Genomic DNA, 27,406 nt, shown 5'->3' with positions numbered 1-27,406 from the left:
GAACGGAGAAGGGCGGGATGAACTGCAATATTTTTTACATGGGGAGAGGTATTGGAAGGAAACGTGTGGGCTCAAGCAACGCGTTCGCCTGTCAAATGGAGCAATAACGTGCCAGCAGTCGCACTTTTTTTGCGGCTACACTCGAGGTGAATCCCGTGGGTGAAAGGTTGCCGCGGGGTCCGGGAGGAGGAGGGGGAGGAGGAGTGGGGGATACCAGGGGGTGGGGGGGTACCACCCGGGGGATTAGGCGACCGTCGCTTTTGGCCCAAAATGTCGATCCAGTACGAGGTGGAGCAGCTTGCGGGTAGCTACGGTGTGGCCGACTCGTTCCCCAAAGACTTCGGCTACGGGGACGAAGAGGCGGACATCGAGGACAGCCCGTCGCCGTCCGACAGCAAGCCGAGGATCCTGCTCATGGGGCTGAGGAGAAGTGGCAAGTCATCCATACAGAAGGTGTGCTAGCCGACAGCTAGCTTCGTCGTAGCATGTAGCTACAAATATCACATGCACTAACTAAAGTACAGTACTGTTAGCTTGCAGCTACCCCAGATGCTAACCTAAATGTTGTTTTTTTAGTGGAAGTGAGGCTGTAAATTATTAACCAACTGGTCAGAGGCACTCAGTGCATCTCCCTGATTATGTGGACATAACGTCATGTGACTTTTAAAGGGTATCGAACTGTATCCACACTGGCCCGAGCACAGCAAAACAGCCACACCTTCCCTTTCCTGCAAGGTTCTCAAAAGTTTTGACATCAAGTATTACGTCAAAAAGTACTTCCTCTATTTGCAAGTGCTGTAAGATAAAAAAAAATACAGTGGTGTAGTACACTCAGGTGTTGATCAGCAACAAGGTCGTTTTTGTAAGACTCAAACATGCAGCACTGTTTGAACTTAAACGGTGCTTGAACATAGGTCAATTCAATTATTGGCCATGAATTTATATATATTAAAAAAATCTAGCCACTGTTTGAACATTTAATTCAGTTCATGTCTTGTGTTAAAAGCACTCACCAAAATGTACCAGTGCTCAAATGTCATTGTGAAGATAATTGATTAATGGTTGTTTATTTTCTCGAGTGGGAAAAAAAGACCAAGCGTCTACTTTCAGCTCTGTCATTTATTAAATTTTAGTGCCGTGTTCATTTATGAACGCTGATGTGCCCGACGAATCTATTTGCAGTTTATTTCCACAATTGGATGATGCACCTGACAATGAGCGGGAACGGCATTAAATATGCTCACTATTTGAGATGTTTTTGAAGGTCCATTTTGGTTATGTGTCACATTCTTGACTTGGCTGCAGTGTGTTTGTAAAACAGACCAACTTTTCTTATTGGTGGTTTTATTTAACACTCATACAGTGTTGGGAACACTTTGCGGTAATCAGCTCTGAGTAGGCCCGGCAAACATGTGACATGGCTTTTTACTGCTTCACCGCATGCGCCCGTGACTTGAAGAGCTCACGCAACGATGCCATCACAAGCTCCTCTTTTTTTTTTTTTTTGGTGATGTGAGCTGACGGAGTTGTTTGTGGGGTCACTTCCACGTGGTCTGCGCTGCACTCTTGCCTCATCATGTGCATGTGACATCTGGCTGAGCGCTTCTGAAACTGCCTTGCAATCTGAAAGTAAAGTATTATAGGTCAAGATGGTGTTGATTGGATTTCTGCCGACTAGACTTTGAAACCCAAAACTTTGTCAAACACATGCTTGAATCCAAACTTTGAAACCCAAATTCGCAACAGTAATTGTTTCAAACGCTAACCCGGACTTGAAACGATGTTGTAACTGTGTTAGGGTTTTAGGCAAGTTTGGTTTCATGTCTGGGTTAAGGTTTTAAAAGATTAGGGTTTGAAATGATGGTTTTAAACACGCATTACGGTTTTAAACCAAGATTTGGCCGAGGTTAATGAAGTGTTCAAGCCGTGGTGAGTTTTTTTAAAGTAGGGTTTGAAGTTGGTGTTAGGGATTCAAACAAAGGTTTCTAGGTATGGTTTTGAGTTTAGGGTAGGGTTCTAAACAACAGTTAATGCCTACAAGGTACTTATTCCAGTATTGTTTAGGGTTTTAAAATAAACAGGGTTTCAACTAGGGTATGAAGCCTTGTTTAAAATTTGATCTCAAGTCTGGGTTGGGCTTTCAAAATAGGAATTTAAACCTGCGTTAGAACTTTGAATTAAATTAATGAATTATAGGTTCCCATCTTGGGTTGTTCGGATCGCAAATTATGGTTGCAAGCCTGGATTAAGGTTTTAAAAATGTTTGGAGTTTTAAACTAAGGTTTCAAGATGATAATAGCCTTTTAAGGCGTGTTAATTGAAAAATCTGGAAAAAATTCAAAGCAAGTGCCGTCAGCACATTTTTCTCTTATTGAATTGGGTTGCCTTGTCACGATTAACTGCTCTTTGGACTTGCGCGTCGGTTAAGAACGTTGAAACGTTGCGGTTCGTTTTGTGCGTTGCAGGTGGTGTTCCACAAAATGTCGCCAAACGAGACTTTGTTCCTGGAGAGCACCAACAAGATCTACAAGGACGACATCTCCAGCAGCTCGTTCGTCAATTTCCAGATCTGGGACTTCCCGGGCCAGGTGGACTTCTTCGACCCCACCTTCGATTACGAGATGATCTTCAGGGGAACCGGCGCCCTCATTTTTGTCATCGACGCTCAGGTGACGCGCGCGGACCTGTTTGATCGTTGACAACGCATCACATAGCAACTCCCAAAGCCGCATATTGAATATATCTTTATTTTCAGGACGACTACGTGGAGGCGCTGGGGCGACTCCACCTGACGGTGTCGCGGGCGTACCGGGTCAACCCGGAGATCAACTTCGAAGTGTTCATCCACAAGGTGGACGGCCTCTCGGACGACCACAAGATCGAGACGCAGCGCGACATCCACCAGAGGGCCAACGACGACCTGGCCGACGCCAGCTTGGAGAAGCTCCATCTCAGGTACGCCGCATGCACGGCATGTTGGAGTTTTTTGGGGGGTTTTTGCATTCTGGGTAGTCTGTGAGCAAAGAAAAAAAAACATTAAGTCAATGATGGCATACACGGTGGCGTCCCATCGTCAAACCCAAACCAACGTGCCGCTCATTCGAAGCTAACGCTGCTAATTTACGCTAATCTGCGCGTAGGATAAAGCTCATTGCAGCTCTGCTTACCTTTTGTCTTTGACGTGATAGCAGGGGGGTGTTGCACTTGTTTGTGCATGATAAACTGAAAGTGAAAGTTGAAAGTGGCTGTGGAGCTTCCCCCAGCCTACCTGATGATCTCAAGTGCGGTGGAAGTCGACGTGAGGCTGTTATGATGTAAATTTGATTACGTGTAAAGCAGGTCACAAAAAAAAAAAATTGAACAGTGAACTCTCTGCTATTCGCCGGCTGTTTGGACCAACTCCTTTCGCAAATTGTGAAAATAAATTTGTGTTTGCTTTTTTAAAAATTTGTGTTTATTTTTTTTTTATTTTTAAAGGGTTATTTTTTACTCTCAATTGAGAATCTGTTCTGAAGTACCATAACTGGATGAATGTTTTAAAAATGTTTTTTTTTTTTTTAAATGCTCGCACAAACGGATGTAGATAGTCATTAGCGTTGGAGTTTTGGCACGTCACCGTGACATACTGCTTGTTCTGTCTAATGGAAAACAAAAAACAAAAAACAACTCGATGCCAACAGCTGACTCTCTTTGAGCTTGACGCATCTAGTGAACCACGCTGATTTGCTAATCACTCATTCATTTTTTTTGTGTGTGTCATGGGGGTTAGTCGGTCATGGTTCATTTGTGTCGCGTGCAGGTGCAATGCAAATGACGTGTCTGAACGGTTTATCTTTAAACTTCTCATCCAACCACAATCAAAATCACACAACCTACCCGAGTGCGATTTATCCGGATGATTTTTTGAACAATGATAAACTGGAATGAACACAATCCAAAATTAAATCAGAACCAGGCTTTTTTTTTTTGTGTGTGTGTGTAAGGAATAGAAAGTACAAAGTAAGCTGAAGAAGAACTACCCCCCCCCTGACGTATTGATATTTAAATCGAGTCACAAAATTATTTTACTTGGTTACTTGACACCTCTGCACACAATGCCAAAAGTTGAATTTAAAATGCTAAAGAAGTGAGGGTTTAAACTAAGCACTTTTTCATGGGTTGTGTCTGCTGTCCAGTATTTTCAAATGTTCACTCCCAGGATTTGTGTCAGGTGACTGTCCACTGCATCAGCGTCACTTTAGCCCGCTTCCGTCTCGTCACGTCGTCGCCAAGTGACCGTCAGCTTATCGCTTATTTTCAGGAAGTCGGCAGCGTGAGCGGCTTCCTAACTTCCTGTTTTATTTTTTATCCCCCCCGCAACTTAGCTTTTACCTGACGAGCATCTACGACCACTCCATCTTCGAGGCCTTCAGCAAGGTGGTGCAGAAGCTCATCCCGCAGCTGCCCACGCTGGAGAACCTGCTCAACATCTTCATTTCTGTGAGGAAGCATCTGTGACGCCACTTCCTGTTTGTCGCCGGCTGGCTGGAAATTGCGTCGTCCTTCCCTTTCCAGAATTCGGGGATCGAGAAGGCCTTCCTGTTCGACGTGGTCAGCAAGATCTACATCGCCACCGACAGCTCCCCTGTGGACATGCAGTCGTACGAGCTGTGCTGCGACATGATCGACGTGGTCATCGACGTTTCCTGCATCTACGGGTGAGCGCAAAAACGAAGACGATCGATTTTTGTCTGTCGTTCAAAGTCCTTTTTAATGGCCTGAGGATTTTTTTTTTCCTTTGCCAAAAGTATGCACAGTGGATAGAAAAAGTCTACACACCCCTTGTTCAATTGTAAAGCTTTTGTGAGGTGAAAGAAGACTCGAGATGCTTGCGCTGTAAATCGTGAGAACAAAAGGCAAGAAAATCCTACTCGAACATAAGAGCACATCCACACGGTCCTAAGAGGGTGTGCACACTTTTGCAACCACATCGGAATTGTTTTTTTTTTACTTCGCCTCTCAATGAGATTGCATTTGAAATGATTTCTTTCGGCATACTTTTTTTTTTTAATGAAAGAAAAAAATAAGCTGACATTTGATCAGGGGTGTGTTGACTTTTTGTATCAACTGGATGAAGGATGAAATGCCTTAATTTTCCCCATCATCTTGAGAAAATATTTTCTTTCTGGTGAATTTAATGCAATTTAATGCTTGAAAAAAAAAAAACTGTTTATTTTATTTTATACATAAAATGTGCGTGAAAAAAAATCTGTGGTTTTGCTTTAAGGCCATATCGCTCAGCACAAATTGAAATAATCTACCATAATTCTTTCCCCCAACGGCGGTCCAGTCTGAGGGAAGACGGCAGCGGTAGCGCGTACGACAAGGAGTCCATGGCCATCATCAAGCTCAACAACACCACCGTGCTCTACCTGAAGGAGGTCACCAAGTTCTTGGCGCTCGTCTGCATCCTGAGGGAAGAAAGCTTTGAGCGCAAAGGTAAAAGAAGCAATCGGAACATTTTTGAAACGTTAAAAAAAAAGAAAAAAAATCTCTCAAATGTAATGAAATATGTTAATGAGAACAAATTCCATTTCCAGTTTTGCAAATTCAATGAAATTTCACGTCAATTCCACTCCGCCTCTCTCTCTCTCGGCAGGCTTGATCGACTACAACTTCCACTGTTTCCGCAAGGCCATCCACGAAGTGTTCGAAGTTGGCGTATCGTCACAGCGCCCGCTCGGGACGCTGCCCGTGGGCTCGCCGGCGCGCGGCAAGGCCGTGGCGCTTAACGGCACGCCGCGCAACACCGTCTAAGACTCTCGGCGCGTGGAAAAGACGCTAAGGACCAGCCAATAAAGCGGCCAAAGGAAGAGGCGAAGGCCCACACGGTCAGCCAGGCCGAGCGGACGGGGACTTCTTTCTTTGGCGTTTGAAGACGACCCATGGGAGGGACCAATGGTCGCCGCGTTGGCGGGATTGTGACGCACCCACTCGACCACTTGTAGAGGAAATACAAAAGAAATACTGGAGGTAAGGCGCGCAGGGAAGATGGCCTTACCAAAGCATCCGAGTCACACCTCACCGCCCCCCCCCCACTCCCAATGCTGCCGGGACGTCACTTCCTGCGATTGCACGCGTCGAGAGAGCGCACTCGAAAGGGATTGTATGCGTGTGTGCGTGAATGCACGTGTGAATGTGTTTGTGTGTCGGGTTGATCTGGTGAGACTTTGTGTGTTGTTCTTCTCAATAAAGAAAACTAATTCAATGCTCAGAATCCAGAGTGATCTTCATTTGATGTGATCGTGTAAAAACAAAAAATTAAAAAAAAAAAATCCCTCATTAACTCCAAAGCTTGCTTTTTTTTGATGATATTCCAAGGAACAACAAAACTGATGAAAATGTGCTTTAGGGTGTAATTACTGTGGAGCTTCAACACATCGGGTGTTACTTATTTTAGTTAACACCTTTCCACAGAATATTTCTTTCAGTATTTTCTTTTATATATACTTTTTTTTCAGAGCCAAAAAAAAAATTTTTCTGAGAAAATGCTTTTTGGCTTATCACTGTTTTTGTTTTGTTTGTTTCTCCCAGAAATTTTGGACTCCCCCTCCACCTTAAGTCAATTGTAATTATTTATTTTATTTTTTTAACACAATGACCCTTGCGAATTACCGCGGTCAACTATATCATAATGTTGAATGTGCGCGGGTTCAATTTTTCAGTTTTTATTCAAATCAGAATTCACACCTAGGAAAATTTTTTTGGGGGGTAAAATGGGAGGATCTGAGACTACATTCAAATCCACACGAGCACGGGAAGAACATGCAAACTTGAACCCAGAACCTCAATACTGCGAGACAGGCCTGATCACCACTATTGCACAAGTGTCCAACTCCGGTCCTGGAGGGCCGCATTCCTGCATGTTTTCCACCTCTCCCGGCTGCGACACACCTGATACAAATGAGCTGGATACTTCTCACGCTTGTCCAGAGTTGGTTGAAGAGCTGGTCCTTTGAATCGCCGCGTGTGTTGCAGCCAGGAGGATTAAAAGCATGCGGGAAAGCGGCCCTCCAGGACAGAAGTTTGACACCGAACGGTAACGTCCTTCTCCTTAAACGTACAATTGCATTTCTTTGTGATTGTTTTATGAAGTTAAGAAGTTTTGCGTTTGAGTTGGTGACGTTTCCTTCATGAAGTGTTTTAAAACCACTAGATGGCGCTGCAGGATTGTTTTAAATGCTGCCGCTTCACCGGTGTTCCGCAAAAATGTCCTACCCTTGCAAAACTTCCAACCAGAGGCTAATTTGTCAGCAAAGTACTACCGTGTACTTTCAGATCGTCTTATTTACATGCATATAGATATAATTTAAAAACATATTTGAGTAAAATACACGTCGACGCAAGCAGGTAGGTAGCAGGTAGCCCTGACAGTTGAATTTATATATGTATATGCATAGATATGTTTACAAACAACTTTTTCTGGCGATATCAAACGAGTGCGGCATACATATGCGTGAGTTATGTGCTCAACACACGTCAGCGTATTTTTAATCGAAAAAAAAACGACAGGTAGGACAAAAAGCTCCAAACTTCCCACGAAATCACTGTCGGCATTGTGCGCATGCGCGCGCATGCGCACGAGGCTTCAGTAGGGTTTATCACTATCAATTAGATTGGGGGGAAAAAAGCGCGTTTGTGTATATATCAAAGCATAGCATACATGTCTATATTAGCCATAATAGAATGCCTCACGACATCTTTTTTTTATGTTGGCTGAAATAACATTATATATATATCATATTACAGCCAAAATTAGTCCTTCACGTGAGTCTATCCGATGGGATGAAATATTTCTTGTTGTTTAGTGCCCATAAAAGCAACAAGTGCCGCAGTTAAGGCTAATAATCCTCCCAGTAGCCATTATGGCCGATGCTTCAAAATTTAGCCGCAATAAAACACTGACAGTTTCTTTTTTTTTTTTTTACTCTCTCTAATTCTCTCTTTTTCCCCCCCCTAGCCACTTCATTAAGTCGGTCATTCCTTTAGATAAATACACCCTCACTTTAATCCCTCTCGCATTGTCGCTTTCCTTGTCTTGGATGCTCACTCAAACGGGCGCTAATTTCAGTTCAATTATGCGTCCACATGCAGCCAGGCCATGCCGGCGTTGGAAGTGTGACACTAAAAGAAGGATGGAGAATTAAGGCAATCGCTGACATGATGGTGACCGTCATGATGGTGATCGGGCGCGTGGTGGTATGCCATGATTTTGTTTGATCAAAGGTCACACAAGGTCACGTTTTTTGGTGAACAGTCTGATGACATGCACGCCTAGATGAAGACAACAAGGTTCACTTTTGGTTGGTTTGATTCAGTTAACAGTTTATTTGTTTATCCATTTTTGAGTGAGTGACCTCATTGTACTCGATTAGGGGTACAGTATCAAGAGGAAGTGTGTTTACGACCGGTTCTCCCTGTCCTTTCGGTGCTGTGTGACGCAACAGGAAACAAAGTGACAAAAGTGGAAAAAAGAAAAGAATAAAAACCGATTTTTTTTTTTCAGCAAGCAAAATAAAAATAAATTAGAGTAATAGTATAAACTCAAAAGCATACTTGGGTAAAAATTGTTTTGAAGTAAGAAAACAAATAAATGCACCATTTTAAAACTTTTCATGAAATAGAATGTATGGCCACAGTTACAACATAAAATGAACATTCGTGTCTTGTTTTTTCTTTTAAATAAATAAAACATAAATAGTTATTCTGTTTTCAATAATTACAAAAAGTAAAAAAAACGTCAATTTAATGTACAATACCAAAATAACCCCCCAAATTACAAAAACATAAATAAAAAGTCCTGTAATTTTCCAAATTATGTATTTACTTTTTTATTTGTTTTTTTCTCTGAAATTAAGTCAAAATGTTCAATACTTCTAAAACAATATGGACAAAAAGACCCTCTTTTTGTTATTGTAATTCAATCCATTAATAAACTTTTTTTTTTAAATTACACACTGACAAAAAAGTCATAAAATAAAAAATCAACTAATTTATTGCACTTCGTCTCCAATTATAACAAAACATGACAGAAAGTTACAAAAAGTTAAAAAAAAAAGGTCATAATTGTGTCAATGAGCAAAAGCAAAAAAAACCAGAAAAACTTAAATCTTAATCTTAAAAGTTATTTTAAAAAGATAACTTGTAATTCGTCTACAAATTAATATTTGAAAATATAATTCCCTTCTTTCGAATTAGTGTAGTTCCAACATTTCAGGAGAACGGCCATGTGCATGGTTTATGTTGTGCTGTACAAAATCCAACCACTAGATGGGGCTGTTTTGTACTCTCTCTTTAGTTTTTTTTCTGCATCAAGTAACCACGAACATGCGGTCCTCTTCCTTCCAAGAGAAAAAAAGATGACCAGTCACATCAAAAGTCAACCCATGACGTATAATAAAATATTTTATTTTAAAGGCGAGGCTGCCTCACCACTGTATCTGATATTAAACGAAGATATAACAGTAATGACATAAAGCGAGAAAAGCCGACTTTGATATAATTTTTCATGCGATGGCCCACTGTTCATCTTGACTATCGTAACAACCATTAGGCTCTTAATAAAACGTCGCTGTTATCTGTCATCTTTTATTAGCTGCTGAGGAATGAGGGCCGCAAAATGAATTTTACAGCCGAATAACGAGACGTGGGACTTCATTTGTAGGATTGTCAGGCAAATTATTCACAAGTGCGACGAATCCACGCTTAAAAGTGCTACGGTATTTGCATAATCACAGAGTTTGGGCTGAATTTATCGCTGAAAATGTCTGTTCTCTGTTTTTGTGCGCGGAATCAAAGCAATGAAAGTAGTACTTTGTCGCCATCTCGTGGAGGCTTGGTGTTGTTAGGTTTAATTGTTGATGCCCATTTTTCATCGACATTTGCGATATCTTATTTTGGCAGTCCTTCAAAGTACCTCGTGCACCGTAAAAATGAAAGCGAAAGTTCCGTTTGATTTGCTGCTATAATTATATTCCCTAATATTTATTGTGTGTGTAAATGCCAAAGGTAAAATAGTTTGAGATTTTTCAATATATATATTTTATTTTTATTGCGTTTTGACTTTTATTTTTTTAAATTCAGTTAGTTTTAATTCGCTAGATCATTTTTTTTCAAAACATTTTTGTATTTATTTCATGAACGAAAGAAAGATGCATGGCCCTTCCTGATCCTCTTCGTTTTAAATTCTTTGCTGCCATCTTCTGGTGTGCATATGTAATTACAAACCCCTTTTCCGACAGGGGGGCATCAATAATTTGTGGATTTTCTTTTTTACTATTTGCAACAGGGCTTGGTCGATATCCCCCATCAATAGCTAAAGTTATATAAAAAAAAAAAGTGCTTAAACAAATATAATAATGCTCAGTGAGGTATTCATTTAGCCGTGTGTTTATTATGGCGCTGGCCCGAGGCGGAGGATTTTGTTTTGTTTGTGTTTTCATGTTGGTATGAAAAGTATTTGACATACTTCTTACTTGCAAATGAATGAAGCTTATTAGATGTAACGAGGACACGCCATTAATTCAATGGCCTCTCCTTGTTGACAATTTGAAAACAACGCGCAAATGGGCTTTAAAAAAATTCTATTTTTTTCCCCCTTTCCTTCACATTGATCGCAGGGCGGATGTCCATTGTGAGTCACAAGGGGGAAAAAAAAAATAATACAACGGCACTTACAATTCATGGTGTCCGTCGTCAGCACATTTTGATTTTTAATGATGAGAAAAATTGTAAAATATGGATGGATATTTGTCTGCGTGGTAGTTAGCAGGCTACGTTCTGGTTGGTGCAGAATAATTTGGACAGTATTCGTGTTTAAAGTTTGCATTCACGTTGACTTGCAAAAAAAAAAAAAAAAAAAAAAGTCAAAAAGTTGTCATGTGCCTTCCAGGCCAGTAGTTGGCGATGTCTTTACGAGTATGCGCAACAACTGTTTGTCCTCCCGGACGAAAACTCCTTTTGAATACCATTTGTTGGCGTACTCGGTGTATGTGATGTTTTTAGGGAGACTTTTGTACTTCTATTACCATCTTCACAAGCTCTGCTTAACAAATGTTAAAAGACAAAAGGAAAAATATTTGAACAAATGTTTGATACTGGCTGGATGCGATTGACAATACTAACCCTATTACTGACTTTGTATCCGAACAATTTCAGATTTTGCAGAATCCGATTGAACAAATTCATGATGCATCTTCCTTAAATAAGAAGTATCGGCAGTACTTTCTTGCAGTATCCGAATAAATGTTTTGATATTTACACACTCGTGTGCATGTGTGAAGGTTGCCTTCTTGAGCAGAATCCAAAAAGGTCTCCCTCGCGCGTGTATTTTCATGCATATCGCCGACACGTCTTCGCCTTGTTACACCGAGACAGACGGATCAGTCAGCCGTCGCTTGGCTTGCAATGCATGCGGCCTCGGTGAACATGCACATTGCATTTTTTTTTTTTCTTCCCTTTTTAGTCCTGGGTGTTAAAATTGGCGCCGCTCAGCCGAGAATGTTCTGGTCATTTGCAGGAAGCAGAAAAAAAAAAGTGACTGTAGAGAGGGAGCATATGAAGCGGCAGCTTTGTGCGTCCACGCGGTTATCGACAGCTTGTCAGCAGCCTGCAGACATTTGTTGAGTTTTTGGAGCTTTGAGAAAACGGGGGAACAAAGATTAGAAATACATTCACGTATAAATATTTTCATTTTTATTAAAAGCCTGCTGTGATATCGCGTCCTGCTGCGTCTTCTTCTCCTACTCCTTGATGGACGCTACATTTCAACATAAGACGAAAAAGAAAAAAAAAAAATCTTTGATTGTGTTGCGTGGTGTGTTTCAAACAATTCGACTGCTGGGAAGCATTTGGGAGCAATATGGCAGCTTTAAAAACAAACAAACCAACAAAAAAAAAAAAATGCTGACAATGCTTCCCAAAAGTGTGATTGTTAACGAGAAACTACTTCATTAAAAAAAAGGCATCTGGGATGACACATCTGGTCCTTGGATGATCTGTTACAGTTTAGAATAATCAATGAGATTCCCCCATGCCCCCCCCCCAAAAGAAAATCCTTATAGTTTGCATACTTTTCATTCCGTTTTTCTCTTTAAAAAGTAGAACACTTGGGAGTAAATGGCACTGAAAACAACTTTTAAATAAATATATATAATCGTGTAGTCAAGTCACAATATGGTACTATGTAATCAAGTACTTTTACTTGATTACTAAAGTAACCAAGTATTTTTTACCTGTCAATTACAAAAGTAACTAAGTGATTTTACTCAATTACAAAAGTAACTAATTTACTTGATTACTAGAATGATTTGCTTTTCTACGCATTTTAAATGTAACGAAATACTTTTGCTTTATTATAAAAGTAACACATTAGCTTGATTACTTGATTTTATATGTAACAAAGTTATTTCACTTAATTTTACTGGAATTACTTTATTTTTAAAAGTAACTCATTTACTTGACTACAAGATTTACTCCATTTTAAAAACTGCAATTACTTGATTTGAAAAGTAACTGATTTACTTAATTACTGGAAATACTTGATTTTACAAGTAGTAATTTCCTTGAATACTAGATTTTCTTTTTTTTTCTCCAAAAGTACCAAAGTACTTTAATTGAGTAATGAATTACTTTATTTCAAAAGTAGTAGATTACAAGAATTACGCGATTTTTAAAAACTGGAATTACTTGATTTTAAAAGTAACTAAATTACTTGAAAACCGGATTACTTTATTTCAAAAGTAATTTACGTAACTGAGTTACTTTTGAAACACAAAATGTCGAAGAAATAAACGCTTCTGATTGATTACAGGTGACCAGCGCTCTTATTTTCACGGTCTCGGTTTTTGTAAATGAAATTTACCCTAAAAAAAATAAGTCTACATTTTTTGGGTGCGGTTGTACTTCGAAGGAAGACACGTGAGCCGCTATTTGAAATTTTCAGTCTACTCTTACGTAACAATGGCGCTAATTTACTCAATAACGGCTATATCATAAAATCTCCCCCTCGTTGCCATGGTAATGAATCCAGGACTCTCCATTATATATGACGGGGATGTCCGGTTTCTCACGTGCAGGAGACGGCGTGTCACAGACCTTTTTATGAAGATGCCTGGGAACTATTTCAAATTGTGGAAGGGAAAAAAAAAAAAAAAAAGACATCCGTCTTCTCCTTTATTGCGCCAATGCATCACATAACGTGGCCTGCACTCTTGCCTCTTGCTCAATCTGCATTTCATCCCTGCTCTTATCCGTCCGTGGTGTGTGACTGACTGCGTTTTGCATTTGTGCACACACACACACACACACACACACACACACACACACGCGGCAGGAGTGAGGCCTGCAGCCCTCCTGGGTGTTTTGCGGGTCGGATTCACACCGCTGAATCCTCGGACTGTGCCATTGTTATTTAAATGTGGGAGGGCGATCAGCGGCGGGCATTAATGGCATCCGCAACACGCACGCACACGCACACGCACGCACACGCACGCACGCTTGAACGTCAGCCTTGTGGATGCACCTTGAGGGCCACATGAATAACAAATAGCAGGCGACTATTTGCAGCGTTTGCGCCGCATTAGTCAGCAGTCTTTAGATTTGGGGAGGGTTGTGGGGGGGGGGGGTCTTAGTGATGCTCCCCCTCCGCCATCCATTTTTTTTAAAGCAGGATGGTATCATATTTATGTCAGGAGTGGCCGCTGATTCTTTTTTTTATTCTGTCAAGGCTAATCAGAGCTTGGACGGGGTATGTGAGGTGACGGTATTGTTTTAACACAGGTGAAGACCCCGCCCCTCCTCCTTCTACTCACCCAAATTGGATAAGACAGCCACCTCTGGCCATTAAAAAAAAACAAAACAAAACAAAAAAAAACAAAACCCACTGCTGTTGGAATTGTTGCTTCTCAACTTGCTGTCTTGATCCAATTATCGGAAGGTTATTCGATCGAGGACAAACAATCAAATTCTTTGTTGGACTGGTTAGGTTGGGGGTTACTGGTCTTGGGTTCGGAACTTGTTGGCTTTGAACCTGGTGTCCCGATACGATTAAATTATTGATCAAGACCAAAGAATCAAATTCCCTCACCTTGCACCGAATCTCACTCGCCATCCAATAACTACTCGTGTCGCAGTTAACGGGCGAGGTTCGTGGAATTAGAATAGGACTGAACGATTTTAGGAAAAATTTGAATTACGATTTTTTTTTTGACAGATATTTCGATTTGATTGCGATTTTTCTTCACGACGAACACTGACATTTACAAATATTTGTCATTCTACCGTTAAAACAATAAAAGCATTTAATGTAATAATGAAAGGACACAAAAGAGATTTTGTGAGAGGGCAGTTTTCTTAAGTTTTTAAAAACTACTTGATGTCAGGCATAATTTTTTAGTTACATGAAAATGCCGATTTTTTTTTTTTTTTTTTTTTTTTTTTTTTTTTTTTTAATTTATATTTTTTAAACCCCAAAATGTTTTGCATTTTATACTAATGTAGCTGTTCTTTGTATATAAATGTCCGATTATATCAATAAAATAATTGTCCGTTAGCAAACTTAAATGGATTAAAATGTCATTTTGAACACTGCTGGTTTCCGAGCCGCTCACGAGAGGTGAGTCGCTTCAGAATGTTCAAACGTTGCCCACACAGTCAGTAAAACTTTTTTAAGAAGGTGACCCAGAACCAAAGAGTTCTCTTTCCATTTTTTTTCCTACCGAGGACAAAAAGTATGAACGAAAAAGCTGCCTCACCATAAAAATAAGCCAACTAACACGCAAGAGATGATGATGACACAAACGTTGTTCTCCTGCTGAGTTTATTATTTTTTTTCATGGCCAACATTCTCACTTTTTTTTTTTTCTTTGTCGTTGTTTGTGTCGGAATGTGCGTGTGTGTGTGTGTGTTTCGTAGTGTTGTCACAAGTGATCCCATTTTCATTACTCACCGCCTCAAAGGAGGAGGTGAGGCCCTGGCTGGCTCGCCACGGTGATAAATGCATTACGCCAATAAACTCTGTCGCCACTGAGGTGCTGAATGCTGACACACACACACACACACACCAAGTGAGAAAAGAAGAAAGAGGCTGCCAGTGGCGGGAGCGATGGATAGATAAAGGGAGTAAAGAGACAAGCAAATGGGAAGAGAAAGACAGTGACAGCCCACAGGAGATGAGAAAGAGGAGATGGAGGGCGAGAAAGCAAATAAACAGAAATGCAAGTGGGGGGGGTGAAAGGGGAAAGTGACAGGTGCTGAAGAGTGACAGGATGGACAGGAAGTAGAAGGGAGGAGGCGGGACGTAATGGGTCGCGTCCTCGAGGGTTGCGAAAGACCACGTGGACGTGACGAGGGAATGCCACGGGCGGCCAGCAACTTTTTTAAAAAAAAAAGATCTGTCACTTATTTACTTATAAATCCCGTGTATGGATTCGTAAAATGTCACTAAACAAAATCACAGGAGATTGTTCCTCACGATGATTAGCCGATGTGTCAAACCGTCGGAGTAAAGTGTGCCCAAAAAAATAGTGGTGAGGAGGACTTGATTGATGTCCGATTTGTTTTGCATTAAGTATTGATGGCGAATATCGGCAGCGTGGAGCCACACTCGATACGTTGAAATCTTGCTTGTGTCAGTCAACGTCCACACAAAAAATATTTAATCATGTTAATAAAGTTCATTTGAATTAATATTATTCATTGTCACCTGTTCTCACTCCCCTTGTCCAAAATCAAATCGCAGTTCTCGAAATAAAAATGAGCTTCAAGCTGTTTGTCACACACAATTGAAGTTTATCATGAAACTGACACAAGAATGAAAATTTGATTATTGAAAGACCAAAACCGAATAAAAATGAAATTCCGATGGCTTGATGCTAACATCAAATGTAAAACGCATTGACGAGCTAACGCAAGTTAGCATTTTAAAATACAAACAGCCGTTTATACACTGCGTCAAAAATCTGTACTTTAAATGGCATCAAGCTGGAATTTATGCGGTTTGCAGATCAGATTTTTAACCACATTTGATTCCCGTCTGAAGAAATCTGTATTATTTTCGACGCCACTCTTGGAAATTTACCTTTCGAGGTTCCATTGTATAAACGACATCATGCCATCTAATCACGCACTACCCCTCCTCGCTCAGCTTCCGCCGCGCCGGCTCGCCACCTCAGGTAACGAGGAGAACGTGGATCAGGACCCTGAGCGCGAGCGGGGGTCCCGGTCCCGGACGGGTCTTTCCCTCGTTAGCTCGCCATCGCAGCCTCAACCAAGGGAGTTGCTGACTGATGGAGGAAAGTGAGCTTTTTTTTTTTTTTTTTTAAATGTCTTTTGGGGGGGGGGGTCGCTGAAGAGGGGATTTTAGGGTACACGGAACTTTTGAGAAGGGTTGAGGGCAGCATACGATTAAAAAGGACCAGGGAGTAAAAAGGGGGGGCTGACCTCATAATATGAACTGAGTGGGTTTGGAGGGTGGGAAGAGGGTGCGACTGAGGGGGGGGGGGGGGGGGTTTACGTGCGCCACATAATGAATGGGGCGTTTGGGTCGGCATACCAAATCAAGCCACCTTGCCGGAGTGCAGGGAGGGGAGGGGGGGCGGAGGAAACAAGAGGCGACCCGGACGACTTGAGGAGAGGCAGAGACTTTAACGAGGGACCGGGGGAGAGGAAAAGGGGCGGACGCGGGCCCGCTTGCCTAATAGGCGGCGAGCGTGGCGAAGGAGGGATGGCAAGAGAGGGAGAACCCAACCCCTCCCGCCCCCGCCTCGTGGCTACCACGGGGGCCTGAGTGACAGAAATTAATAATTAGTGACAATGATTGACAGCGCTCCCTCCATCTGCGGCTCGTCGCCACGCCGGCCTCCGCCAGCGACCGCGGGCACAATGAGCTCCGGAGGGATTGTGGGAGACGCACATGATTGACATCTGCCTCCTGGAGAGACAAGGGAAGTGGGGGGGAGTTTTTAAGGAGGGGTGAGGATGGATGGACCTCTCCGTCCCCTCCCTTGCGTTAACAGCCAGCCCCCCCCGCGCCGCCCCTCCTCCATCACGCCTCCTCGGACTGCTCATCCGGCCATTCCCATTTTCCGGCGCTCCACGCCACGCCATTATGCAAAAAGTGACAAATTGACCACAGGAGGGAAGAGAAGAGCGGGGATAAATAAAGAGGAGAAAATGAGAAAGAAGCGGCTTAAGGTCCGGGCTATTCTGTAGCGAGAGCTTTGGGGAAATAGCCTGTAGATAGCCATCAACGGGGGATTTGTCACTTGTCGCCTCTGCCTTCCGTCCTCGAGCGGCGACGTCACAAGTGACATCATCATGTCACGTGGTGGGCTGGGCTGAACGTCCTTCATCCCAAAAGATGCCTTCACCGTGAGTTGCGTTTACTGAAAATTTCGGCAAGATCATCTTTTGGAATAGATTAGCTAATTTCCAAAAGCAATTTGGCGTCTATTTTGTTTTTTCCCCCCCACAGTTCGAGGGACCTCATCTACCGTAGTTTTATCCTTACATTTTCCAAACTTTAAGAAAAAAAAAAAAATACACACTAGCGTAGCGACATTTAATCCTGCCAGACAACTTCACATTTAGTTTTGTCTCGTTTTGACCCCAGATTTTCTGTCTGTTCGTCAAACTTTTGCGACCGTAAAAAAGCCATCAACTCTGCAAACCATATTTAAGTCGCATTTGAAACTCTTAACTGTCATCAAATTTCAAAATATTCTTCACTTTATTCTAAATGGACTCCTTGAAAACAAAATCAGGGTGTTTGTATCTTGCAATATCGCCACCTACAGGACTGGAGTGGTGCTGTTTATAACAAAAATAATTTGTCAACGTAAAGCGGTCACCGTTGTCACGTCTGTTAATTGTAGAGGCAAAGTGTAAGTTATATTTGAACGATATCTAAAATCCAATCTAAAATGTCCGGGTGTGAAAACAGTAAAGTATGAAAGTCAATTTACTACCTTGAATTCCCGTCTATCTAAAAAAAAAAAAAAAAAAAAAAAACTTCACACAATTTGAAGAAGTGTGCTTTTTATTTGAAAGCATCACTTAAAAATGACGACATTTCTCCTAGTTTAACTCTGCATTTTAATATCCTCTACTGCCCCCTACAGGAAGGGAGTTTCTTCGCTCCACATCTTGTGCGGTTGCCCCTTCTTTTAGAATAAGCGTGACACAAACCCCACAAAAATCTAGAAAAAAAGTAGTGTATATATATATATATATATATATATATATATTTATTTATTTATTTTTTATTTATTTTTTTGGGTCACAAACTTAAAATTCACTGCTGTTAAAAACAAACCCACAAACAAAAAAACACAGTCTGGTTTTTGCTTGAAAGGCAACTTGAAAGTGAGCCATAGTTCTTCTTGAAGGCCCACCTTCATTTTCATCTGGCCCAACTGAAGTGTATAACTTTGCTTCAACCCTTAGAACGCACACGCGCGCGCACACACACACGCACACACACACCGAGTACCACACGGACGGCTTAGTGTGCACGCCAAGTTGACAGCTGGTAACTGCGGGGCCCAGCAGGTGCAGGGTGTGTGCGCTCCCGGAGGGCCCCTGACTCACGGCCAGAGAGGCTAGGGGTGTGTGTGTGTGTGTGTGTGTGGGGGGGTGTGTGTGCGTGTGTAATAGCGGTGGGACTAGCCTGGAGTGGAGTTCACTTCAGCTCCGGTGATTGATTGGAATTGGCCCGGACGTGGGCCGATGTGTTGCCTTTGGTCACGAGCTTTGACGACCTAAATGACATCAATACAGCAGCAGCAGCCCCACGTCGGCCACCTCTTCCTTCCTTCGTCCTCTCGTCTTTGTGTCGCTTTATATGCTCTTGCGGACATTTTGTCAACTTGGGAAAGATGACGTCACACTTTGGCCGTGCCGCGAACTTGTGGTGCCAGTAAACCAAGTCAAATTTGAGCGTAAAATATTCTGTGTAAAAAAAAATTTTACTGACAATTTAACGCTGCCTATTTTACTCTCAAATTTTGACTACGACCAAATCTAGTCATTTTAAAATAAAATTTACTGTGTATGAATGCCGTACTATGCTTTGGTTTGGACCATGAACGCTACACCAGGCATAGAACTGTACCTGTTGGCTTTTTTTTTTTTTTTGTCATACCGTAAATTATTATTTCTCACTCGACAGTTAACTTTTGTTAAATTGCAGTTTGTTCTCTAATTCATACAACACAGTTTTTTTCTGGTGTCTTCTAGCGCTACATTTTTCAATAGCAAAGTGGCTAGCATGGCTTTTTCACCTTCTCTTCCCTTTTATTGTACGCTAATGTGTCGCATACTTAGCTTCTCCTCATACGCTATTTGTCGGAATTGTTGCCACGGAGGTGACTAAAAGTGACTCTGAGAGGAAAGGATTCTTAGCGTTAGCGATTAGCCTCGCTAACAAACACGAAGCAGCTCGTAGCTGCTACGCATAGACATGGCTAGCTTAGCATCCCCCCCCCAGTTTCTGACTTTTCAAAGCCATTGTGCCATTTATTTATTTATTTGTTTTAACCAGCTTAAAGTTGGTTATGTTAGGACCAGAACTAGGAGTAGCATCGCTAGGTTAAGACTTTGAATATATTTTTTGGGACAGGTTGCGAGTAGAAAAGCAGACCACGGGACATTCCGGTGTACATTAATAACTCTGCCACAATCGTCCTGACTACAAAGCAGATGGGGCACAAGTTTGTAGGATGTAGTTCACACCCGGAGGAAGAAAAAAACAAAAAAAAAAAAAACTCCCTCTTGCTTGTTCTCGCTTCTGGTCAGCGCTTGACGGACCGCCGCGCCCCCCGCCCCCCGCCCCCCTCCTCCTCCTCCTCCACCGCGCTGACATGTTGAAAGGCGCAGCGTCTGTGGCACACACCTGGCCCCGCCGGCTGCCTCTTTGGTGCGTCTCACCTTTTGTCAGCGTCGTGTTAATGAAGGCGCTGTCAATGTCCACCTATTGCACGCCGGGGCGCCTTTTAATGAGTTTGCCGTTTGATCACGACAGGCGCCGCGCTGCCTCTCGCTCGCTCGATCTCGCTCGCTTTCTGGATGATGCTCGGACACTCTCGCCGATGGGGGATGAAGAGCTGGTCAGCTGATGAGTGGTTAATAAAAGACGGGATGCGGTGGTTTGAACAAAATAAGAGTCTAGAAAGGCACGAACTGGGATCGACGCGTAGGATCATATTTTTTTCGATCAAGGGTTTCACGCAGTACCAATTTCACTTTGGAAGAAGAACCAATGCTGTAAATTAGTACAAACATTTTGTTGTTAATAGGTGCATTAGTAAAAATAATATTTATATGAGGAATTGAAGCCAAAGCAGTTCCATTAATCCTGTCCGTTTTATTTAACATGACTTGATCAAAACAAATGCATCCGCCTTCGCTTGTCGGCGCCGACTTCACTGCTTCCGCCATTTTGTTTTGATACGCTACTTTCGAGCAGTGACAAGATCTCAAGTGAAGTCATGTCAATTTATGGGGGAAAATGCGGTATTAAAAGTATTAATATACGCTTTTATGAATCATTATCGGGCTATGAAAGGGAAAATCGATAAATCGATTTTTTAAATTAATTAATTATTTTATTTTTTTTTTTTAACTCAGCTTTGAAGCACACATTACTTAGAATGAGATCCGCAAGCTCGCTCTGGGGATAGATCAGGAGTACGAATGAAGCGTTAGAAAAAAAAAAGCTACGACAAGAAATTGTCTGGCTGGATGATAGAAGATTCGAACTAAGAATTTCAAACTTGGGATAGAAACTTAGTGTTATGAAAAAATAAGGTTAGGACTAAAAGAAAGGGGGAGGGTGGTTGTATTTTAAAAAAAAAAAAAAAAATGTTTTTCCCTCCTCTTGCTGCTGCTGTACCCAAAGTGCGTCGCAACTGAGATGAAAGCGGTCCGGGGCGAGGGCCTCCCGACAAAAAAAAAAAAAAAGAAGTGCCAAGCAATCACAAACAAACCTTCAGATGAATCACATCAAAGGCGGCGGCCCAATTGTTGGCCCCCTCGTATCTGCGAGAAATTGGCTCATTAAGGCTGCAAAAAAAAAAAAAAAAAGCGGGAAAAAAAAAATGACATTGTTTACATTAGCCGGGGACCTGATTAGCGTCGGCCATGTTTGTTGTTGTGTCCGCTTACAGCGAAAGGCCACTTGAACGGCGGCGATACACAATCGACCCTTTGAAGGCTTTAGAAAGCCGAGCCAAGCGAAGAAAACACCCGGACGCCCACAATTTGCGTTCCCGTAACGCAGACAATGGGACGCCGTGGCGGCCTGTTTCTCGATTAATTTTTTTATTTTTTTTCTCGCTCCTCGCCTCATCAGCTCTTTAGGACTAATTAGGCCGCTCGCGCAAGTAGAGGCGATAGGATCGCGCACCCCCGTGGCCGCGTTTGTGCCGTAATTGTGCTGATAAAGCGGCGAAGAGAAAGCGGCGCAATGAAAAGGCCTCCACCTTTTGTGCCATGACACCACGTCTCATCTCTCCCGTTTTAAACACCATTTTTTTTTTGTTGAAAAGCACGTTTGATCCCCAGATCTGACGCGCAAAAGACCTTCCATGGTCTCAGGCGCCACTCCAGCGCTTTTCTATTCTTCTCCTGCCATCCGTTTTTTTTTTTGCACGTTTGTCATCTGCAGAACAAAAATGAGGCATTTAATCTCTCTTTTCCGGATCTAATATTTGGAGTCCAGTCGCCGTGGGTCACGTTGCAGTCTTTGATTTACGTACTCGTTCTTAAGTAGAATACCATATTTCTTGACTCAACTGCAATTTTTTATTATTTTTTTTGTAATTTTTTTTCTTCTGCCAGTCCAGGTAAAACGAATGTACTTTTTGACGTCAATATCCGTCAATGGTAGTTAATGAGTTAATCATATTGAAAAATGTTAGATGATATCTTGATGAAATGAACTGTTCCAGTAGTTTCAGTTCGGGATGCGACAATTAGGGATAGACTGATTTTCGGCCGGGCCGATTATCGGCGTGTTGACAAATCGAAATCGAATAGCGAAATCGTCCTTTTTTTTATTTTTTTTTTTTAAATCTGCTGGCTGAAAATGGATCTTTCTGATTAAGATTCTTATTCTGATATTAAAATTGGGAAAACGTCAATGAATTATTTATTTATTTCACTTAGCATTTGCGCTAATGAAGCTAAGTGAAACGTTAGCATTTCAGTGAACTGACATTTTGGAAAACTTCATGGTAGAAAAGTTCAAAGTGCAATTTGTTTATTTGCATTCTCAAGATGAAAAGCAAAAAAAAACTTTTTAACATGTTTCAAATCTGAATTTTACTTATTTTATTTATTTGGCTGGTCGTGAATGATTTATTACACATGTTTCAAGGCTTTCTTTTTGTGTCATTTGAAATTTGTACAGAAATATTTTTAGTGTTTTGCTTTCTTGTTTGAGTGTGTATGTCTCCAGAAAATTAAAAAAAAAAAAAGAATATGAGCGTTCCCTCGGGCAATTGTGGGTGCGCCAAATCGAGGGATGCAATTAATAATTTTAATAATTGATTGATTCATTTTTTTTCTGATTATTCAATGAATCGGATTGGGGGAAAAAAGTTTCAATTTCCATCCGTATAAACCAAATCAGTCTCTAAATGATTGATTATCCAAATTCATGATTAAAAATTGTGCAATTTCTCCATTTGACTGAAAAATAATATGCCACATTTACCTGACGAGAACTTTGCCCTTTTGAGTTTGGACTTTTCCGGCCAACTTTTCCCGACAGACCGTCAACGAAACATATTAAAATTCAAGCGACTACGTTTTATTAGATTTTTTTTTTTTTTTAAAATCCGTCTCCGCTTGGCGTTGTCGTGAAAAAGTGTGAGACTTTGGGGAGGGGGGAAAAAAAAATAAATCCCTGAGAACTCCAAGTGACGGGTGAGCAGGTCACGGCGCGTCGCTAACGACAGCCGGCGACCCGGCGGCCGCCCCGCATTACCCTTCACCTCCCCGCCGCTCCCCCAGGCCGCCTCACCTTTGCCCCGCCGGCGAAATGGAGTCGTAATGATAATCGCTGAGATCGGTCCGCCTCCATCGCCGGCCCCTGGACACTCAGCCTCGGCTGCCCCCCAGGTCAGCTGGCACATTATGAATCCTCTCTCCTCGCGAACTCTGACTTTGCATTTACATATTTCCGGCACTGTCTTTCTCTTTGCTAGTTTGAGACACTTTTGAGCATTATGACACTGCTTGGAAATTTCCCTCTTGACTTTTGAGAAGCTTTATATCCAGCGGCGAAACATACATATAGTAATTTAAAACAAATGTAAACGAAATAGACACAATTACGAAGTGAAGCATGAGATGAATAGTATCCAATAAAAGAAATAGAAAAAAATATATAAAAAAAAAAAATCGACGAATATTCAGTAAAATATGGGAAGAATACATTGTGGTGGTGTTGCCGGTAGCAACAGATTTTGACGGCTATTAAAGGTCCATACGGAGTCTGGGAGACGAGTCAGCCGTTAGGTCGCGACATGCTGCCGGGAACAACTTATTTCAAAATAAAAATGTCGTTCAAGTCCATATTTTATTTGGTAAGTTAAAGTTTATTTTGACGTTGGCCTTGTCGTTGCCTTGGCGACTGTCATGTAAAGCATGAACAATTGTTGCTGCAGTTAATTTGACTTCTTCCTGACAATGCACACGTAAATAAGCGGGGACTCGAGGCAGGATCAAAAAATGACTTAAGCATTTCAGTTTTTATAGTTTAATCTCTCTCTCTCTCTCTCTGAGTGCTGACAAGCGAGTCCATTTTTTTTTAAACCAATTCATCGGACAAAAAAAATTCCGTAACTAGCTCATTCGCGACCAGCCGAGTCAATAAAATGGATCTTTGACGTCCGTAGCCGTCAATGGCAGTAAATGATTTTATTGCGATTAATCAAAAAATTTTTTGAAGCTTGTAACAGGTATTTGCTTGAATAATACCATTAAAAAAATTATATATATATATATATATATATATATATATATATATATATATATATATATATATATATATATATACACCTTTTGTCTTTTGCATGTCTTGTGTCCTGCTGCCTGCACGTCATAACGAGCGTTTTCAAAAGAAGCATGGCATCTCTGTGGGAGTGCGTGTACGTTTGCCAACACAGCTGTTTGCTCTGTGTTTAGAATTTTATTTTATTCCCCCCCCCCCCCTTGACTTTTGACAACCTTTTTATGTCCAGGGGAGAAGGGGACAGGGCGGGCCGACTTCCATTTGTCTTTCGAGTACCCATATGGAAAATATAAATTGGTAGCAGCGGGAAAAGGGGCGAGGCCGCCGACATTCTTGGCGCACCATTTTGAATTCATGAGCTAACGCTGCGCCTTTCCTTTCGCCCCGGGATCGAAGAAGAATTGTCACAGGAGGGGAGATTCAAAAACATACATGCACACACATCTACTGGACTTCTCGTGTTCTCATTAAGTAAAAAAAAAAAAAAAAAAATGCATTTTTGAACATTCAAGTTGCTAAATGATGCAGTTTGACGATACTAAAATAAAGTAAAATGACTCATCAAAAAAACTACATGTGCACTATTAACTTATCAGACATGAAAATGAAAAAGAATATTATATTCTCTCCCTCGTAAACGACTTACATAATTCATCTCTTTTGAATTTTTCAATTAATTTCCCGTCGGCTGACTTTACAATTTAAATGATAATTTCATCCCTCATTAGCGTCGGGAGTTCGCGGAAGTATCCGCTTTCTGAGCCGTTCCCCTTGGAAAGCATCCCTAAATACTCGCTAAATTCAAACAGTGCATTGTCACACTGCGGCAAAAAAAAAGGCAAATATCGAAATACAAATAGGATTTAAAAAAGAAAAATATTAGACAAATATTAAACAGAAATACCAAATTGGAGAAGAAAAATACCAATCTAATCATTTTCATTAAATTACAATATAAATGAAAAAAAATTATGAAAGATGGAAAAATTGGCTAATTATTAAATATTATTTCAAGCTAACTATAATTGAAGAATATGCATAACTTAGAAGACTAAAACCATTTATGTATAATAGACCGATTTATTTCTTATTTGTTCGAAAATACAATCGGGAAGATAATCACGTAGATCGCAATATATTAGGGGGAAAAAAAAATCGTAATTAAGACCCTTCTTCCAAATCGTTCAGCCCTCGTTATCGAAAACTCTCTTGGGGGGGGCTTTTGTCTGCTATTTGGCTTCACGGGGACCACATTAGGAAGAGGTCGCGTCCGAGTCGGGCGACCTTGCGGATAATAACTGCCACCGGGGTTCCCGGCGAGCCTCGGAGCTTGGGTGCGAGGGACTCTCATTTAAAAAAAAAAAAAAAACAACAAAGAAAATCTCCATCCTATCCCGCTTCTCTTTTCCCCGACGTGCCTCGCCGTGTCACCGCTATCAGGTTAAATGGAGCATTATGCAAAACCAGGATGATTTTGGCTTCGGGGGGTCCGATAGGGAGAATTGTGTGGGGGGGGGAGTCAAAGGAACGAAAAGATGAGGACGGTTAAGGTGAGGGGACGGGAGTAGTAGGAGGAGGAGGGGGGGGGCGGAGTAAGAGGGTTAATAAAAGTGACAAGTGAGCGTTTCATTCTATCAGAGCCACCTTACCCCGGACAGGTAACTCACTTAGACGATTTGCTGAGTGGGGGAGTCAGCCGCCAATTGTGTGTCGTTCTCAATAAAAGCCGCGGGCCACACTGGACCCTCAGGTCTAGCCCCTCCTCCCCCCTCCATTTTCTTTTTTTTTTTCGATAAAAGCCCACCTGAGGGACAGTGCAATAAAGGCCAATGTAATATGGCCACAAAGACGATTTTTCCGGGGCGGGAAAAAAAAAAAATCATCTTGTTTGAGAGTGGCAAAAGAAATTGGACGAATTTGCAAACAGTAATTGGCGAAAATCACATCCAGCGGGTCGTCCATATCCCGTCGGCGAGCTAAATGGATTTAGGCAATGGGGAAAGTTATTGGAAAACACAATGTGAGTGCGGAGTTTGAGGAGGCAAGTGCACATCGTGACACCTTGGAGGAATTTTGCTCTTATTGAAGTTTGGAATCATTTCAAATCATTCAAATTTGACTTTGTCGACCGACTGTCAAGATGCAGTTTTGCGTTTGACTTTTATGCGCAGTTATTGAAGTACATTTTTATGTTTTAATATATCAAATATACTTTTAGACGTAAAAACCTTTCTCGTTTTTAAGGCCTGCCTGGCTAATTAAAATATTTTAATATTGATCATGAGGAGCAACTTGATGAGCTAAGTAAAACTTTTTTTTTCGGAGGTACTTTTCAAAGCAAACATGGTGAAGCAGCATTTGGCGGTGATGCTGCAGCGCAAATGTATTACATTGCTAACGGAAGTGAAGTCAGCCTCGAGTTTAAAAAACGTAGACACCCCCCTTCCTCCGCCCATTCTTTTCTTTAAGCATTTGGAAAAGCAATTTCTCTGGATGCTTATTTATTAATTCTCATAAACCTACTTTTGATTTATTTCCTTTGATTTTTTTTAAGTGTATTAAAATGTTTTGTTTGTAAATGAGCTGAAATGTCACCAATGTACGCCCTTTTTGTCATTTTTATACACTTCTTGTGTTCTCTTGACATTTGTGAAGCACATCGAGTTGCCTTGTGTATGAAATGTGCCATAAAAATAAATGTGTCCGTTTTTTTTGTCCTACTTGGTGTCAAAAGTTGATATCGGCAAAGTATAACAATTGCGATGGGCATCAATGAACCACATTTTTTTCGCTATTCATGTTCGGGGCTCAGTTGCTTTCAAATCTATTTTCATTCACTGGGTATGATTATTTATTTATTTATTTTTTAGCAAGTTAAAAATCAACATTTTGATATCCAATCAATAAGCAATTAGGACGTGACAACTCCTAATAAGACTTTTATTGGCCAATGATGCTTGTCTTTCCCCCCCCGTTTCACCCCGCCCCCAAAACTGACAATCCATTGTAATAGATTACCTGCACGGATGTTATTATTAAGTCTCCGTGTGTGTCTGTGATCAAGAAGTCCAAGTGATGAAAAAGAAAAAAAAAAAAACCTCAAATGATTTCCTCCATCTTTTTACGCCACACTGATGACTGTCATAATTGCGAGCTGGTGGGCTCGATTTCCCCCGGGGGGTGTCCCCCTCCAAATTAAAAGAAGTGATCCCACTCTAGCAAACACACACACACACACTTTAGTGTCATCGCGTTGATGTCGCGCTCTAGAGATGCTCGGCTTATTTGAATGGAATTAAAAAAAATAAAAACTATTCCCAACCCGTTCTAGTCGTGTGTCACTAATGAATA

The 27,406-nt window shown here is 41.4% G+C and overlaps 1 protein-coding gene and 1 long non-coding RNA gene across 3 annotated transcripts in view; both read left to right on the top strand.

Annotated features, from left to right (window-relative positions):
• Nucleotides 1-213: 213 nt before the first annotated feature.
• On the top strand, nt 214-6,247 carry rragca (Ras-related GTP binding Ca). Its single transcript, XM_088307639.1, has 7 exons — nt 214-453; nt 2,466-2,669; nt 2,756-2,955; nt 4,365-4,479; nt 4,555-4,697; nt 5,330-5,478; nt 5,639-6,247. The coding sequence occupies exons 1-7, from the start codon at nt 271-273 to the stop codon at nt 5,794-5,796; spliced, it is 1,152 nt and encodes a 383-aa protein (XP_088163765.1). The 5' UTR covers nt 214-270; the 3' UTR covers nt 5,797-6,247.
• A 688-nt stretch (nt 6,248-6,935) lies between these two features.
• LOC148328636 (uncharacterized) overlaps nt 6,936-27,406 on the top strand; it is an 88,117-nt gene continuing 67,646 nt past the window's right edge. For both annotated transcript variants that reach the window (XR_015845637.1, XR_015845636.1), the window contains exon 1: nt 6,936-7,078. This is a non-coding gene — a long non-coding RNA (uncharacterized LOC148328636). The remainder of the gene's footprint in view (nt 7,079-27,406) is intronic.

Source organism: Idiotropiscis lumnitzeri, chromosome 10 (assembly GCF_059441095.1).
Source record: "Idiotropiscis lumnitzeri isolate Australia: NSW breed Sydney's pygmy pipehorse chromosome 10, RoL_Ilum_1.0, whole genome shotgun sequence".
NCBI classification, from domain to species: domain Eukaryota; kingdom Metazoa; phylum Chordata; class Actinopteri; order Syngnathiformes; family Syngnathidae; genus Idiotropiscis; species Idiotropiscis lumnitzeri.
Note: the sequence above shows the minus strand (reverse complement) of the source record. Positions and strands in the feature narration are given on the sequence as shown.

Coding starts and splice junctions, on each gene's coding strand:
- rragca (XM_088307639.1), top strand. CDS start 271: ATGTCGATCCAGTACGAGGTGGAGCAGCTTGCGGGTAGCTACGGTGTG. Junction 2,956..4,364: donor TTGGAGAAGCTCCATCTCAG/GTACGCCGCATG, acceptor CCCGCAACTTAG/CTTTTACCTGACGAGCATCT. Junction 4,480..4,554: donor TGCTCAACATCTTCATTTCT/GTGAGGAAGCAT, acceptor TTCCCTTTCCAG/AATTCGGGGATCGAGAAGGC.